Genomic DNA, 15,893 nt, shown 5'->3' on the forward strand with positions numbered 1-15,893 from the left:
CCCCCGTGCGCGTTCTCGCGCTGCCATTGGCGGATTCGGGAAAGTGGGACGGCTGAAGGAGGGACGCTGAGGTAGAGGGTCAGGGGTTAGTGAGGCCGGAAGTGAGTGCAATAAAGTTTCTTCAAGGAGGCCGGGCCGGGGAGAAAGTTGGAACGGCCAGCTAAGGAGGCAGTGGCGTGATCCGGAACCAAATCGAGCCGCGGTGCGGTGCGGTGCGGAGACTCCATGAGGCCCTGGTGAGTTGGGTCTTCTCCCTCTCCTTAGATGACCCACTCCTCCACCCCGGAACCCCTCTCCCGGGACCCTACTTCCGGTCTTCATTTGTAAGTCCCGCCCCCTGAGACCCCCTCCCCGGAAGTCCCACCCCCATCTTCAGGGGGCTCCCCGAACCCCGATTTGTTTTCTGTTTATTGTCCACGACCCCACCCTGCCGCCCAGCTTTCCTGGAAGTCCCACCCCCGGACATGTTTCCAAGCCCTACTGCGAGAAACCTGACGGTAGTTCTTCCAATTCCCCGAGACCCCGCCTCCTGGCGACGGGTCCATCAAAAAGCCTATCTCCCAGAAGGCCAGAGCCCCGCCCCTCGGCGGACAGGCCGGGCGCGGGAGGCCACGCCTCCCCAGGGGCCCCGCCCGAGGCCCCGCCCCTTCCCTGACCACGTCGGGCCGTGCGGGGGGCCTCGCCTCCTGGAAGTCCCCGGTGCACGCGACCTAGGGGCCACGCCCCCTCGGGAACGTTCCGAGTGGGACCCGGGTCCCCTCCTCAGAAGCGCTGTCTGGGGTCCCCAAACCCCTTGCAGACAGAGTTCCCTTTTCTCGCTTGGGCCTCGGGCCCAGCTCTCCCGAGCTCTCCTGCTCCGGCAGGTGGGAAGTCAAAGTGCCCCGCCCGGTTCTGAGCAGTGCGAGGGCCGAGGCAGCCCTCTACCTCCCCCTGCCCCCTGCCAAGGGTGGGCCCGCTGGAAGGGGGCTGGACTTGGGGTTTGGCGCGAGACGGGGAGAGGGGCTTTCTCCTGGGTTCCCAACCTCGGAGTTTCCCTGCTCAGGACCGACTCCGCCCCAGAGACAGCTGTAGGTCTCACGCCTGCACCTCGGGACCTGGTAGGGCCATGGGTTTGTTGGCGTGTGACCTGCGGGTGCGACAGGGGCGAAAGTTCTCTGCTGCCAGAAAACGGTGGCTTGGCGTGGGTGGAGGGGACAGTGACCTTTTTGCTGTTTGATTTTTTTTTTTTTTTTTTGGAAGGGACTCCCCAGCCTCCACCGTTTCTTTGGCTCTTCTCCGCTCCCTAACCAGAGTTCTTGTCTGGGCATTCCTTCTGGTCCCGCTCGCCCAGCTTTCCCTTCTGGAAACATTCCCGAGGCTTTCGCCATTTCCTGCTACTTGCCTCCTCCTCCCTGCTGGGCCGAGAAGCCACGAGCAGCTTCTCCCCCACACCCAGCCACCCCGACTCACAGTAGGCAAGCTCCTTTCCTATGCAAATTTAAAGAGCCCGACTTCCTCTTTCTTTCCTTCCAAACGCCCACACCTGTTGGTTGTTCCCTGCCTCTGGACTGTGCGGGCTCCCGCAGGAGGAGGACGTCCTGGCCTGTGTGGGGAGGAGGGGGCGGTGCGAGGCCAGGGCAAAACCCCTTCCTCAATCTCTCTAGGCCTGAGGGCTGAAGGCCTGAGGAAATGGAGTGACGAAGACCAGGGAAAAGAGTTTTAGCACAGTATCTAACACGATTTAAATGCTAGTATTATCAATGACTATAGTTTGCGTCTTTGTATCTTCTGGAGTTTAAGAATAGGTAATCCCAAAGTGATCGTGGGGATTGTATGTATCTTCTACTACTTTTTGTTTGGTGACTTTGCCCCTTCCTCCAAGGCCCCCTTTAGCAGAGCTGTGTCTGGGAGCCTCGTGCGGAAGGGATCGGTGGGGCTGTTCCCTGTGTCCAGCCCCAGCCCACCCCTGGCACCCTTGGCACAGATTTGTCTTCTGCCCCCTCTATCCTTTGGTAGCCTGTAGCCCCCACTTCTCTTGGAGAATTGTTTCACTCTCCCATCTCCTCCAGCCAGACTCTGCCCCTGCCGTTGGGGGGCACTGTGCTCCGTGGTGGACCCTGCACCTTCCCTAGCCACCACTGCAAGAGGAGGGGTATGAACCTGTCTGGCGGGTCAGAGCCCTGCCACCTCTCCACCCAGCCGCCCCTGACAGCTTGCTTTGCTGACTCGGCCTGTGGAAGGGGGCACAGAAGAGTGCTTGGCTGGGGGCCGCTGCTCCTTGGCATGGTGGGTGCCGTGGTAGGGCACCATCAGCCTGTCCTCTGCCCCAGCTCCTGCCTGGTGCGCCACCCAGGTTGGACCTCGTTCCCTTTACTTCTCCAGCTTTGCTCTTCCTCTTGGCCCCTCTCTGCGTCCGCTGGGACCACTTCCATCCTTTCCCCTACTCTTACCCTCCTGTCCACAGCCGTGGTAGCAGAGGGTGCTAATGGCCCAGGCTCCCTGGGGCCACCACCCGACTGTGGTGTTGCTAGGGGTGGCCTGGCCTGGAGGAGGGGGGCATTTGCGTGTTCCACCAGGACAGGAAGGAAAGTGCTGAGCTCAGGGATCCCCTCCCTTTTCCACCCCCAGCTCCCTCTGTTTCCTCTCTCATTCCCCCTACCCTCCTGCAGCTTCCTGCTCCCTTTGGCCTGCCCATGTCCTGTGTGGATTGATCCAGACCTCCTCTTATTTCCCTCCTTTCCTTCTCATTCCTACATCCTTCCCTCCCACCCCCACTTTACTCCTCCCCAGATTACTGGTGGTTTGTCTGGGGGCGGGAGGGGGTGGTGGTGCATGGAGAGCTCTATCCCTGCCAGAGTTCTAGGCTGGGGCTGTGGTGGGGGCTTAGCCCCTTACAGCCTGTGAGTCAGCACTGTCCTCGGGATTGGTCTCTGGCCTTAGCTCTCCGCCCCTGGGGAGGAGCCAGGCAGCTCTGGGTCCAGCCTGTTCTCTTCTCAGCCAGAGAAGAGGCTCCACGCTGGGCGGGGATGGGGCCTGAAACTATCTGGGTCTGAGCCGGGGGTGCTGGCGCTTCTTGTCCCTCACCCTCCCCAGGATCCTTGAGATCCCTGGGCCATAGAGGTCCGGTCAGACTAAGGGCCTGGGGATGCCCCCTGCCTGGCCCCCTTGCCCTGACTGGCAGGGGGGCCGGGCTGGGCAGCAGCCTCCCTCTCACAGCAGCCATGGATCTCCTGCCCCCCAAGCCCAAGTACAACCCACTTCGGAATGAGTCTCTGTCATCGCTGGAGGAAGGGGCTTCAGGGTCCACCCCACCGGAGGAGCTGCCTTCCCCATCGGCCTCGTCCCTGGGGCCCATCCTGCCACCTCTGCCTGGGGATGATAGTCCCACTACCCTGTGCTCCTTCTTCCCCCGGATGAGCAACCTGAAGCTGGCCAACCCAGCTGGGGGGCGCCCGGGGCCAAAGGGGGAGCCAGGAAGGGCAGCTGAGGATGGGGAGGGGATCGTAGGGGCGGCCATGCCAGACTCAGGCCCCCTGCCCCTCCTCCAGGACATGAACAAGCTGAGTGGAGGCGGCGGGCGCAGGACTCGGGTGGAAGGGGGCCAGCTGGGGGGCGAGGAGTGGACCCGCCACGGGAGCTTTGTCAATAAGCCCACGCGGGGCTGGCTGCATCCCAACGACAAAGTCATGGGACCCGGGGTTTCCTACCTGGTTCGGGTGAGTGAACATCCTCCCATTCCCTCCTCCCTCCTCCCTCCCGGACCCCTCCGGTTCCTCTGCTCACTCCAGCCTTACCCGAGCCTCTTGTTTTCTGCTCTTCCCAGCACCTCCCTTGGTTTCAGGGTCCTGTTTCTCATACCTTACTAGCTTCTTCGCTGCTTCTGCGGCCCCTCCCCTTCCAACTCTACCTGGGCCCCTTCCTTCTTGTGACCCCCCCCCCCCCACCATGCTTAGCACAAAGCCCAGCACATTGCAGGCCCTTAGTAAGTGTTGGAATGAGTGAGTCTTGATTGTGTCCCCCAGCCTCCTCCCTCTGGGGATATCACTCCACCCCCCTCCCGCCCCCCCACCCCCAGTGCCCGTCACTGCCCCCCACATTCTCCTCCCAGATGCTCGAGGCCCTCCTAGCTTGCCCTTTCCTCTGATCTTGCACGTAGTGGGGTGTAGCCGCAGGCAGCTGGCAAAACTTCTTCGTCTTTACTCTTCCTTTAGGGAGCCCAGAGGGAAGAGGCCCGGGGCTCCTTGTGAAGGGGTGGGGGGAAGCGGCTGACTGTCCCCCTCCGTCCCTCCCGCAGTACATGGGCTGTGTGGAGGTCCTGCAGTCAATGCGTGCCTTGGACTTCAACACCCGCACCCAGGTCACCAGGTGAGTGGGGGGGGCGGACGGGGGGGTCCTGGATTGCTGAGGGGAGCGGGGGACTGGGTCTCGGTCGCTTGCTCGCCATGGCTTATCTTTAGGTGAAGGGGATTGAGAGAAAGTGAGGGGAGGGAGTCTAAGTCTGAATGAAAAGAGGCCCCTCTGGTCTGGACCCTTCTTACTTGTCCAGTCCTGTGAGTGGTGGGGGAGGTAGCAGAGCCAGCCGGCAGCTGGAGCCTGAGTACAGAACAGGGTGGGTGGAAGGTTGCTGCTGCCTTTGGGAAGGGAATGGGACGTTTGGTAGCTGGAAGGGGGTGGGGCCAGACCCACTGAGGCCCTAACCCAATCAGCCAGGAAGTGGCCTCTCCGTGTCATCAAATATTAAAGGCCCTTAATTCAATCCACCACGACAAAGAGCCTGGAGTGCCCCTGGAGTCTGGCCTGGTCTTCCCCTCCCCCTGCCCTGTGGCAGCCCCAGCTGAGTGGGAGGCAGGCTCTAGGTCTAAGGACCTCTTTCTCCCCAGGGAGGCCATCAGTCTGGTGTGTGAGGCTGTGCCTGGTGCCAAGGGGGCGACAAGGAGGAGAAAGGTACCTGGGCCGATGGGGCTGGGTGTGCTGCTGGGAAATGTGGGGGAGCGGGCCAAAAGGCAGAGGGTGGGGGATTCCTGGTGTGGGGAACCCCCAGCTTCTGAGATCCTTGGGCCCTTCCCCAGCCCTGTAGCCGCCCGCTCAGTTCCATCCTGGGGAGGAGTAACCTGAAATTTGCAGGGATGCCAATCACTCTCACCGTCTCCACCAGCAGCCTCAACCTTATGGCCGCAGACTGCAAACAGGTTGGTGGGGTTGGGTGAGGGGGCCAGACACACTGTTGGGAGGGCTGAGCCGGGACCTGGTCACAGGGCCAGGAGCTAAGACAGGAAGGAAGGAGGAGCTTAGGAGGACCTGGGCTAAGAAGCCAAAAGGGTGGGACTGACACTCCAGGGCTGTGGGGCGGGGCTGGGGGTGCCCAGGTGCCGCAGGGCTGCCTGACCCATGCCGTTGCCTCCTTTCTCTGTCCCCTGCACTAACCCTCAGATCATCGCCAATCACCACATGCAGTCTATCTCTTTTGCGTCCGGTGGGGACCCGGTGAGTTGGGGAACAGGGCGGGGGGGTGGGAAGAGTAGGGGCCACACCAGCTGGAAAAGAGGGTGTGCTGGGATCGAAGTGGTGTCTGGAAAGGCCTGGGTTGTGTAGGGGTCAGGGGTGAGGTGGGCTGTAAAACTGAGCTAAGGGGCTGCTTCTGACCCTGCCCACCCCAGGACACAGCTGAGTACGTCGCCTATGTTGCCAAAGACCCGGTGAATCAGAGAGGTGAGGCGTGGTGGGGAGCGCTGGGTGGGGCCAGCTGTCCGAGAGGCAGGTGAGCAGGACCTGGGGAGCTAAGCAGGGGCTCCTGCCGGGAAGACGAGGGCCCCTGGCCGCGCCTCCTCCCAGCAGGCCGCCTCTGCTGTGCCCCCAGCCTGCCACATCCTGGAGTGTCCCGAAGGGCTCGCTCAGGATGTCATCAGCACCATCGGCCAGGCCTTCGAGTTGCGCTTCAAACAATACCTCAGGAACCCGCCCAAGCTGGTCACCCCTCATGACAGGTGAGCGGGTGCGGAGGGTGAGGGGCAGCTTCTGGGCCCCAGGCCCGAACGGAGAAAGCAGGTGTGCTCCACTGCTCACACTCGAGCCCAGAGAGGGTCGGGGTGAAAATAACCTGTATGCGTGTCTCCCACTTCCTGCTATTCTTGCGTTTCCTGTGGCTGTCAGGAAAGTCTGGCCAGGCCCTGTCTGCTGCGGGCCCGCTCTTGCTCTCGCGTGCCGGGCCGCCGCGCTGCCGGCCTGTCTCTCTCACTCATTTCTCCATCCTTAGTTTTTCATTTTCCTGCCTGTAGGAGCCATCAAGAATTTGGGTGAGGGAGGGGCGCCTGGGTGGCTCAGTCGTTAAGCGTCTGCCTTCGGCTCAGGTCATGATCCCAGGGTCCTGGAATCGAGCTCCACATTGGGCTCCCTGCTCCACGGGAAGCCTGCTTCTCCCTCTCCCACTCCCTCTGCTTGTGTTCCCTCTCGCTGTGTATCTCTCTGTCAAAAAAAAAAAAAAAAAAAATCTTAAAAAAAAAAAAAAAAAAGAATTTGGGTGAGGGAGGCTGTCTTTTTCCTGAGAGCTCTACCTTTCTTTCCCAGCTTAAGGCCGGTAGCTATTGAGTATTTAGAGGAGATTAAACTATTCTGGAGCACATCCCTTCTTGCTTCCTTGTGCTTCTCCTCCCTATTGGGAGATAGCATGATAATCAAGGGCATGAACTCTAAAATCAAATCTGATGTTACAACTCAGCTCCGCCACCCTTTAATTGTGAAACCACAGGCAAATTTTTCCACCTCTGACCCTCATCTCTCTTCTATCACTGGGGAAGGAGGTAATAGCTACCTTGCAGGGCTCCCGGGAGGATGGAACGGCTGTTCTAGAGAACAGCCAGCCTCAGGCCCGCTGTGCAGGAAGTGCCCGGCCCATGGCCACTGTCTGTGCCCTCCCTCCCTCCTGTTCCTCTCAGGATGGCTGGTTTTGATGGCTCAGCTTGGGATGAGGAGGAAGAAGAGCCACCTGACCACCAGTACTATAATGACTTCCCCGGGAAGGAACCCCCTCTTGGGGGAGTGGTGGACATGAGGCTTCGGGAAGGAGCCCCCCTGGGGGCTGCTCGACCCACTCCACCCATTGGCCAGACCCCCAGCCACCTGGGAGCAACGCTGGTAAGTTACTTGGATGGAGGTGGGCTGGGCCTGGGATCTGGGATGGGAGTGGCTGGTTTGGGCTTCTGGTCTCATCTTATTTTTGTCCCTGCAGCCAGTGGGGCAGCCTGTCGGGGGAGACCCAGAAATTCGCAAACAGATGCCACCTCCACCACCCTGCCCAGGTGTGAAGGGAGCGGGGAGGTGTAGGGGCAGGGGTGCAGGAGGCAGGGCTGGGGTCACTGTGATGCCTCCCTTTCCTCAGCAGGTAAAGAGCTCTTTGATGATCCTTCCTATGTCAACGTCCAGAACCTAGACAAGGCCCGGCAAGCAGGGGGTGGGGCTGGGCCCCCCAATCCTGCCATCAATGGCAGCACGCCCCGAGACCTCTTTGACATGAGTGAGTGCTCCTCTCTCCTTTTCTGCATCTCCGTCTTTCTATTCGGGTCCTCCTCTTCTGCCTTGCTCTCTCCTTCCAGGCCTCCGCTCCCTGAAGGTCTGGGTCCTGGCCTGTGTTGTGCCAGCTGCCTCTCTTAGCCCCCTCTCTGAACCCCCAGAGCCCTTCGAAGATGCCCTTCGGGTGCCTCCGCCTGTCCAGGCCGTGGCCATGGCTGAGCAGCTCCGAGGGGAGCCCTGGTTCCACGGGAAGCTGAGCCGGCGGGAGGCTGAGGCTCTGTTGCAGCTCAACGGGGACTTCCTGGTGCGGGAGAGCACAACCACGCCGGGACAGTATGTGCTCACTGGCTTGCAGAGTGGGCAGCCCAAGCACCTGCTGCTGGTGGACCCAGAGGGTGTGGTGAGTGGAGCAGGGGTGTGTGTTGGGGCGGGGGGGGGGGCAGAAAGGGCTCCTGCATAGCCATGCATCTCCCCTTGCTGCCTCCCACTTTCCCTGCTTGGCATGTGAATATGGGCACCCTTCCCAGCGGGATGGCGTCCTTCCCTTCTCATACCCCTGAGCCCGAGCTCTGTTCCTTTCAGTCCTCAATTCCCCAGCCCTGACTGCATCTGAGCTAGAAGGTGTTCAGCTTGCCTGAGCCCCTCTTCTGACAAACAAGGAAACCATCCTGGAGAGGTGGTGATGCCCAGTGTTGGATGGCTAGAGCCTAGAAACCCCAAGTCTCCTTTTCCAAGAGGAGCCAGGGACCTCCCCAGCATCTCCAGACTCAGGGCTCAGCTCGGTGTCCTGTCGCCTATTTGCCCCGCCCCACTGTCCCTCCTAACTTTGGGCTCTTTTCTGCAGCAACCCCAGCCTGCCTTCCCTATCTTTTTCGTAGTGTGTGTCCTCCTCTGAGACATGCCACCTTCTCGGTCAGGAGAGTAGATATCCCCCAGCTTCTCAGTTTCTGGGGCTGATGTCCTCTCTGCCCACTTCCAGAGCTAGCTGTGGATTTCCTTTCTAGAGAAGCCTCAATGATCTGGACTGACAGCACTCCCGTCGCGGTCTTTTTCTCCTTGCTCAACCCTCTTAAATATTCCAGTTTCTGTAGTCCTGGGGGCAGAGGTCTTACTTGACTCCTCACCTGAATTGACTCCTCAGGTTCGGACAAAGGATCACCGCTTTGAGAGCGTCAGCCACCTCATCAGCTACCACGTGGACAATCACTTGCCCATCATCTCTGCGGGCAGTGAACTCTGTCTGCAGCAGCCCGTGGGGCGGAAGCTGTGATCCGTCTCAGTGCTTTCTCCCCGAAGGGGCCCTCCCACCCCTTCCACCCTATTCCTTGGTTCTCAGGACCTCATTTGGGAGCGTTCTGTGGGCTTGGCCTTGCCTTGGAGCCAGGGATAATGTGGACACAGTTCAGCATGCAGCTGAATGGGAGGGTTTGTCAGAAGCCTGGGGTAGAACCCTGTTTCTCCCCGAACCTTACCAAAGTATTACTGTACAGAGTGGCTCCCTTCCCTGGGCCTTTCCTGTGCCAATCTGATACCCCCTTCCCCAAGAAGGCGGGTGCTTGAGGCCTAGGCAGCGTGCCTCCTTGAAGTGAGAAAGGCCTAATGGGGCAATCACCTTTCCAGGGAAGGGGGAATGAATCACGCCTTTGGTCTACCCCTGGGCTCAGGGTACCCCAGACCCCTCTCAACAACCCTCCCTCCCAGTGGTTAAACTTTGTGCCTTTGACCATCTCCTAGGTCTGAAGATATTTTATGCAAAGAGTTCTTGAGCCCCTGAGGTCGAGGGTGGGGGTGCTGACACCTACTTGGCTTCTGGGACCCTGTCCTCTCCTTGCTCAGCACCCCCTCCAGTTTGGGTTGGGAGAACAGAGGCAGGAATGGCAGCTGTCCCTTCTCCCTGGGGATAGGCAACCCTTAGAGATTGCCTCAGAGCTCCCCTTTCTGGCCAGCGGGGGGATGGACCCCTCAAGGGGTCTGTATATACATTTCGTAAGTCGTCTCCCCCCTCCCCAATGTTGCATGCATATTATACTCTACAGCCAAAGCATAGTCCTTGGTCCCTGCCTCCTCCTACTGGGGTGGGGGGGTGGTGACTGGATTCGGGCCTCCTTAACTGGTAACTCTCCCAGGTGGATTTGTGGAGGCAGGAACGGGGGCATCGAGAAGAAAGCAGTAGACAATCCCCAAATACCATCTGTAGATTTGGGAAGGCATTTATTTTATATGCATATATTTTAGGGCTGTAGATTTATTTTCCTTGTTTTCCATGGCTTATCTTGAGCACAAAATGACAATAATCAATTACGTGTACACGTCACCTCTGACTTTTCAAAGCCCTTTTACAATGATTGGCATTTTCCTCCTCCCAGCCTTTGAGGCAGCTGGGCCCGACAGCATTCTCTTTTCTACCAGAGACCTGGGGCTCTGAGCAGCAGATCGTGGGCTAGGACTAGACGGAGCGAAGCGGGGAGGCCCCACGGGTGTGAGCAGCTTCACACCTGCAGTGACAGGCCCTGGCAGAGGCCGCCTGCGCCGCCCCGCCGGCCCGGAGCCTCGGAGCCCCGGAGCCCCGGAGCCCGTCCTGCCGCTGCGAGTGTAGGTCTCGGTCCTGGCCTTTCCGTTTCGTTTGGCACGGTGTCTCCACGGGCCTCACTATACCAAAGGGAAATCCTCTTCATTAAAGTCCCTATTTCTTGTACCTCGGCTTCGTGGTCCCTGTTGCTGCCCGTGCTCGGTCGCCGCTTCCACCCCGTCGGGGGCGGGGGGCGGCCCCTCCCGCAGGACGTGTCCCCGCCCGCGCCGCGCACCCCCTCGGCCGCCGGGTGGTCCGGCCCACGCCCCGCCCCATCGCCGCGCGGTGGTGGCGTCCGCGCGACTTCCGCTTCCGGCCGCCGCCGCCGCCGCTGGTGCTGCTGCTGGTGTGGCCGCGGGCTGGCGGCTGGCGCTCCGCTCGCCCCCCGGCCTCGCCGCCTGGTCTGGCCGCTCCCCGCGGGCGCCCCGACCCCCCTCCCGGCGATGGTGCCGCCCGAGGGCGCGTCCGTCCCCCGCCGCCGCTGACCCCGGCCCCCCCGCCCCATGGCCGCCTCGGCGCCGCCCCCACCGGACAAGCTGGAGGGAGGTGGCGGCCCCGCACCGCCCCCTGCGCCGCCCGGCACCGGGAGGAAGCAGGGCAAGGCCGGTGAGAGCGCCGAGGGGCTGGGCCCTCGGGGGGCCGGGGGCCGGGGGGGCTCCGGGGGCCGACGGGAGGCTCGGGCGGGAGGGGCGGGGGTCGGGTGTCCGAGATGGAGGACCCCGGGGTTGGGAGACGCACGGACGGCCGGGGCCGCCGGGGAGTCGGGGGGGCGGCGTGTCGTTTAAAGGAACAGGCGGCCGAGAGTGTGGTCGTGCGGCGTGTGTCGTGTGGCACCTTTGTTCGTGTTGGTTGAGTCGGTGAGCGGGCGCCTGTCCGAGCTAGAGGAGCTGCTCCAGGCGCGTCCGGGGACTGGCGGCGGGCCGCCTCAGGGAAACGTGTTTGTGTCCGCTTCTGCTGCGCCTCCAGGTCTGCAGATGAAGAGCCCGGAGAAGAAGCGAAGGAAGTCAAACACTCAGGTGAGTGCGGCTTGGTGGGGGCGTCGTTCGTGCCCCCGTCTTGCCTCAGGTGCGGGGCGGAGAGAAGGCTGCTCTGCTCTGGCCCTTTCCCCCCACTTCCTAACAAACGGGCGGGGGGCGCCGTCAGGCCGTGGGACCGCTGATCTCGTCAGGCAGGCCGGGGTCGTCCTCTCCCGCGTGTTCCCTGTCCTGGTTCCCTGCCTGTAGATGACACCTACCACTTGCTGAGGTTTTCGGTAGCGCCTTCCCCCGCACTCTGCTGACGGTGCTGTAACAGTTTCGGGAGATAGGCACTGTCCCTGTTCTTAGACGGAGCGAACACCTGCTCAGGGGTCTGGAGTTACTCAGCGTCAGAGCTAGCGTCCCGGCACAGTTCTGCCTGCTTCCTCCGCCCTCTGTCTCTGTTCCGGTCTGAGGTCTGTCTCGATTTACATCCGCGCTGGCCGTTAGGAGCGTCCGGAACACGGCGTGTGTTTCTGCTGCCCTCCTGGTTTTTAGCTGTGTGTTTCCCGCCCATAAACCTCTTTGCCTCATCTGTTCCCCTCTAGGGCCCTGCATATTCACATCTGACGGAGTTTGCGCCACCCCCGACTCCCATGGTGGATCACCTGGTTGCATCCAACCCTTTTGAGGATGACTTCGGAGCCCCCAAGGTGGGGGGCGCGGCCCCTCCATTCCTTGGCAGTCCTGTCCCCTTTGGAGGCTTCCGTGTACAGGGGGGCATGGCAGGCCAGGTACCTCCGGGCTACAGCACTGGGGGTGGAGGGGGCCCCCAGCCCCTTCGTCGACAGCCCCCCCCTTTTCCTCCCAACCCTATGGGCCCTGCTTTCAACATGCCCCCCCAGGGCCCCGGCTACCCACCCCCAGGCAACATGAACTTTCCTAGCCAACCCTTCAACCAGCCTCTGGGTCAGAACTTCAGCCCTCCTGGTGGGCAGATGATGCCAGGCCCGGTGGGGGGATTTGGCCCCATGATCTCACCCACCATGGGACAACCTCCCAGAGGGGAGCTGGGCCCCCCTTCTCTCCCCCAACGCTTTGCCCAGCCGGGAGCACCTTTTGGCCCTTCTCCTCTCCAGAGACCTGGTCAGGGGCTCCCCAGCCTGCCCCCCAACACAAGTCCCTTCCCTGGCCCGGACCCTGGCTTTCCTGGCCCTGGTGGTGAGGATGGGGGAAAGCCCCTGAACCCACCCGCTCCCACTGCTTTTCCCCAGGAGCCTCACTCAGGCTCCCCAGCCGCTGCTGTTAATGGGAATCAGCCCAGTTTCCCCCCAAACAGCAGTGGACGGGGTGGGGGAACTCCAGATGCCAACAGCCTGGCACCCCCCAGCAAGGCGGGTGGGGGCTCAGGGCCTCAGCCTCCCCCAGGCCTGGTGTACCCGTGTGGCGCCTGTCGCAGTGAGGTGAACGATGACCAGGACGCCATCCTGTGTGAGGCCTCCTGCCAGAAGTGGTTCCACCGTGAGTGTACGGGCATGACCGAGAGCGCGTATGGGCTGCTGACCACCGAGGCCTCCGCCGTCTGGGCTTGCGATCTCTGCCTCAAGACCAAGGAGATCCAGTCTGTGTACATCCGTGAGGGTGTGGGGCAGCTGGTGGCTGCTAACGATGGGTGATGCCGACCAGGGGGATGGTTTCCACTGGCTTCCCGTCCCCATGGGGCAAAACACAGTGGCTCCTGGGGGCAGAGAAGGAACTGAGGTGGGCAGGCAGAAGAGCCTGGATTGCTCACTTTTCTGGAAACTTACACGTACACGTTGAGATCAACAGAGATCCAGGGAACCAAAGCCCTGCCGAGCATTGTGGTGGCTCCAGTCCCCGAAGGCCGAGGGGTGTGGCTGCAGGAGAAGAGAGGCTGGAGGAAGATCTGGAGGGCAGGGGTCTCCTCGGGCAGACGATGGACGCCCCAGCACCTGTGCGTGACACTCCTAGCTCGTCCCACGGCTGCAGCCTTAGTGTGTGGAGTGGCCAGAGGAGTTGGGGTCCCATCCTGGCAGTAGCCTTTTCATGGGCTTTAGGAGACAGCTTTAGGGAATAAATGGGGAATTTTCCTTTTTCTCACCCTCCCCTTGCCTCCTCCTAAGACCTACCCAAGTCCTACCCCTTCAGAGAACCAAATAGCTTGAAGAAGCAGGACAGCTTTTGGCTGGGGCAGTTTCTTGGTGATTTGGGGCTTCAAGACTGTGGGTAAGAGATGATGTCCGGACATGTGTCCCTCATACCAAAGCCACTGGCCCTTTCTCAGCCTCTCTTGGGCTTTTCTCCTAATGACCATATTTTTGCCAAAAATTGGGATATGCGGTCTGACAGACCGGGATATTTGAAGTTCAGGCTGTCCTGGAACGTGGACTCTGCTCGCATGGCCCTCCCTGCCTCGCCCGTTTGTTGCACGGTCCTGTCCGCGGTGGTCTAGAGCTTTTGGCCCCTGTATTCCTCTGCCTCCCTGGCTCGATTGAAGGAAAGCCTGGAAAGGCACAGAACCCTTATACCTCATCTCCTGATCGAAGGGTCCCTGTCCCAGCCCGTGGGGGAGGGAGGTAGCGGGACGGCCATTGCTGTGGTCCTGAGATGCAGTCCAGGGTCTGGGTGTGTTTTGCTTCTCTTTCCCTGCCCTTCTGTGTGTCTTGGGCCGGGTGATGAGCAGTTTTTCCTCTCAGCCAGAGGCCTGCACTGGGCTTTATGTGTTCATATTTTATTTTTCAGGCACTGCGTGCCAGAGATGGGCCCAGGGCCTGGTAGGAGCCCCGCACTGCAGCTCAAGCACACATTCCTCAGTGGGGTGGGGAAGGCAGGCACAGGCGTGGCCCAGAGGAGCTGGTGGTCCCCTGGCCGCTTCTCTGGGGACCCTAGCCTGTGAAGACTTAGCAAATGTACTGCAGAGCGCATTTGCCTGCCCAGGTGGGGCAGCGGCTTGAGGCTGTGGGAAAGAAGGGAGGGGGTTCAGGGCTTCTCTCTTCCAGTGTCCAGCCCACTCCCCCCCAGCTTTGTGTTGTGTTTGTGGTTCTGTTGCCCCTCTTTTATCTGTTGCTATTTTTGTGATGTCTTCCTCCCCTGCCCCCCATCTCTGCCTTTTTTAAGTGGCTCCTGGGGGAGGGGTCTGCTCAATCCTTCTCTCTCTCTCCACTACTTTTTGGAAGAAAATGGGGGTGGCAGAGATGTGGTGGGGGTCTTTTGTACGGTTGGATTAATAAAAGGACTTGAAAACCCATACAAGGACTCCTGCTGTTTCTGCGCACAAAGGTTGGAATGAGCCTCTCACCGGTGGGGAGGATGCTTGAGGGGTGAGGATAGGTATGTGCCCCAGGGTTCCTGGCGGCGGGCCCCTGAACTGATCCTGGTACTAGTCGAGGAGCCAAGGGAGGCCCTAGTGCGCCACCCCTACCCCTGAGTCCCGGAGTGAGAACGCGTTTCCTTTCTGGGCACATTCCTGGGCCAGGCCTGCAGCCAGGGCCTCGGGGACAAGTGCCGTTAGTGCTTCTGGGTTTAGTACACCCCCCCCCCCCCCCCCCCCCCCGCCCCCGGGGGGGGGGGGGGGGCCGCGCTCCGGTCCTCCCGGGTTTTTTACCCCCCCCCCCCCCCCCGCACCCCCGGTCAAGTGTAGTGGGAAGGGGCTGCCCCTGGTCCAACAGATTTCATTTGGGGACGCTTCCCAGACCCCCACCCCTCCCCTTTTAGAAGAGTAGCAGTGGCACCCTGCCGCTGCACCGGAGCTGGGGGAGAACGGCGGGAGAGCTATTTCCAACCCTCGGCTCGCCGTGCCCCCTCCCCCATCCTGCAGCTGTGTCTGTCTGTCCTACGGTCGACCTTGGCCCTCTGTCTCGGGAGGTGCCTCTGCCTTTCAGCTGGGTCTTCCCTCTAGAAACTGTCTAGACGCCGGGAAAGGAGGGGAGGTCACCCGAAATGCAGTTTGCGGCAAGCGCAGTCAGCCCCCGGGAGGTCAGCCGGGGTCCGGGGCCCGTGCAGGTCCTCCTCCCCGGCCCCGCCTCTCAACTCCAGCTCTTATTGGCCGAAAGTTTCCGCCCCCTCAGGGAAGTTGGCCTTCCATTGGCCAGCCCCAGTCACGTGAGCCTCCCTCCCTGCTGGGCTGGAAACCCGGGGCCGCAGCAACAGGTCGGGTGAAGACCGAAGGCGCGGGCAGGTGAGGCCCTACGGGGCGGGGGCCCTCCGGACCCGCCGTGGGACCGGGGGCCGCAGCCGGGCGTGCGCGTCGCCGCTGGGCCGCGGTGGGGGGGCGCCCCGGGCGGGCTCCTGCGGCTCCTCCGCTTTACAGGTTTGGGGGAGCCACTCTTGGAGGGGCTGAGTGCAGCTAGCCAGGGGGGGAGAGCTCCCCCTTTGGCTGTCTTCTAGAAATGGCAGAAGTGCCCGACAAGCCTGAAAGTGTGTTTTTGTTGGATCCTGCCGGACTGCGAGTGGGGAGGGGGTGGAGGCGGAGAGGTCGGCGAGAAAGAGCTCTGGAAGCAGCGCGGGGAGGGGTGGAGGTTAGACCGAGGAAGCAACTTCCTAATAAGGCAAGGAGCTGCGGGCCGGGGAGCGCGGGGCTAGCGTGTGGCATCTGGGATGGACTCAGCGGCGAGGGAGGGAGCCGAGTTTGGGACCCTGAGTGTAGGGCTTCCAGGCTGTCTCCTGTTTGGGTCTCCGAAGTGTTTGTCTTCTTGACCCAGATACCGTGGCTGGTTTCCATGGAGACGGGGGGTCTGACATCACCCTGGTTGCCATGGTGCCTGGTTCTGGAGGACCCGAGCAGGCTGTACACAGCCAGGGATAAACAGGGACTTCGGCCCAAGCTGCTGCCACTTCCTTCCTGCCACCACCTGTTAGCAGTC

The 15,893-nt window shown here is 61.4% G+C and overlaps 3 protein-coding genes across 4 annotated transcripts in view; all 3 read left to right on the plus strand.

Moving 5' to 3' along the window:
* Positions 1-2,220: 2,220 nt before the first annotated feature.
* On the plus strand, positions 2,221-10,194 carry SHC1 (SHC adaptor protein 1). Of its 2 annotated transcripts, none has more exons than XM_032398698.1 (12): positions 2,221-3,695; positions 4,274-4,344; positions 4,860-4,923; positions 5,049-5,168; positions 5,410-5,463; positions 5,637-5,688; positions 5,837-5,963; positions 6,912-7,110; positions 7,205-7,274; positions 7,355-7,489; positions 7,647-7,885; positions 8,627-10,194. In XM_032398698.1, exons 1-12 carry the CDS (start codon positions 3,201-3,203, stop codon positions 8,753-8,755), a joined length of 1,755 nt encoding a protein of 584 aa, XP_032254589.1. In that variant the 5' UTR covers positions 2,221-3,200; the 3' UTR covers positions 8,756-10,194. The 2 variants fall into 2 exon arrangements, with proteins under 2 accessions (XP_032254589.1, XP_032254590.1); XM_032398699.1 differs by having other exon boundaries at positions 7,358-7,489.
* Positions 10,195-10,557: 363 nt separating this feature from the next.
* On the plus strand, positions 10,558-14,296 carry PYGO2 (pygopus family PHD finger 2). The gene is made up of 3 exons (XM_032398709.1): positions 10,558-10,660; positions 11,021-11,070; positions 11,619-14,296. Exons 1-3 carry the CDS (start codon positions 10,558-10,560, stop codon positions 12,684-12,686), a joined length of 1,221 nt encoding a protein of 406 aa, XP_032254600.1. The 3' UTR covers positions 12,687-14,296.
* An 830-nt stretch (positions 14,297-15,126) lies between these two features.
* The window catches only part of PBXIP1 (PBX homeobox interacting protein 1), a 10,122-nt gene continuing 9,355 nt past the window's right edge, over positions 15,127-15,893 (plus strand). Inside the window, exon 1 of the mRNA XM_032398702.1 lies at positions 15,127-15,208. The gene's annotated coding sequence lies outside the window, so the exon portion shown is untranslated. The remainder of the gene's footprint in view (positions 15,209-15,893) is intronic.

The sequence above is a fragment of the Phoca vitulina genome, unplaced genomic scaffold (assembly GCF_004348235.1).
Source record: "Phoca vitulina isolate PV1807 unplaced genomic scaffold, GSC_HSeal_1.0 scaffold118, whole genome shotgun sequence".
Lineage (NCBI taxonomy): Eukaryota > Metazoa > Chordata > Mammalia > Carnivora > Phocidae > Phoca > Phoca vitulina.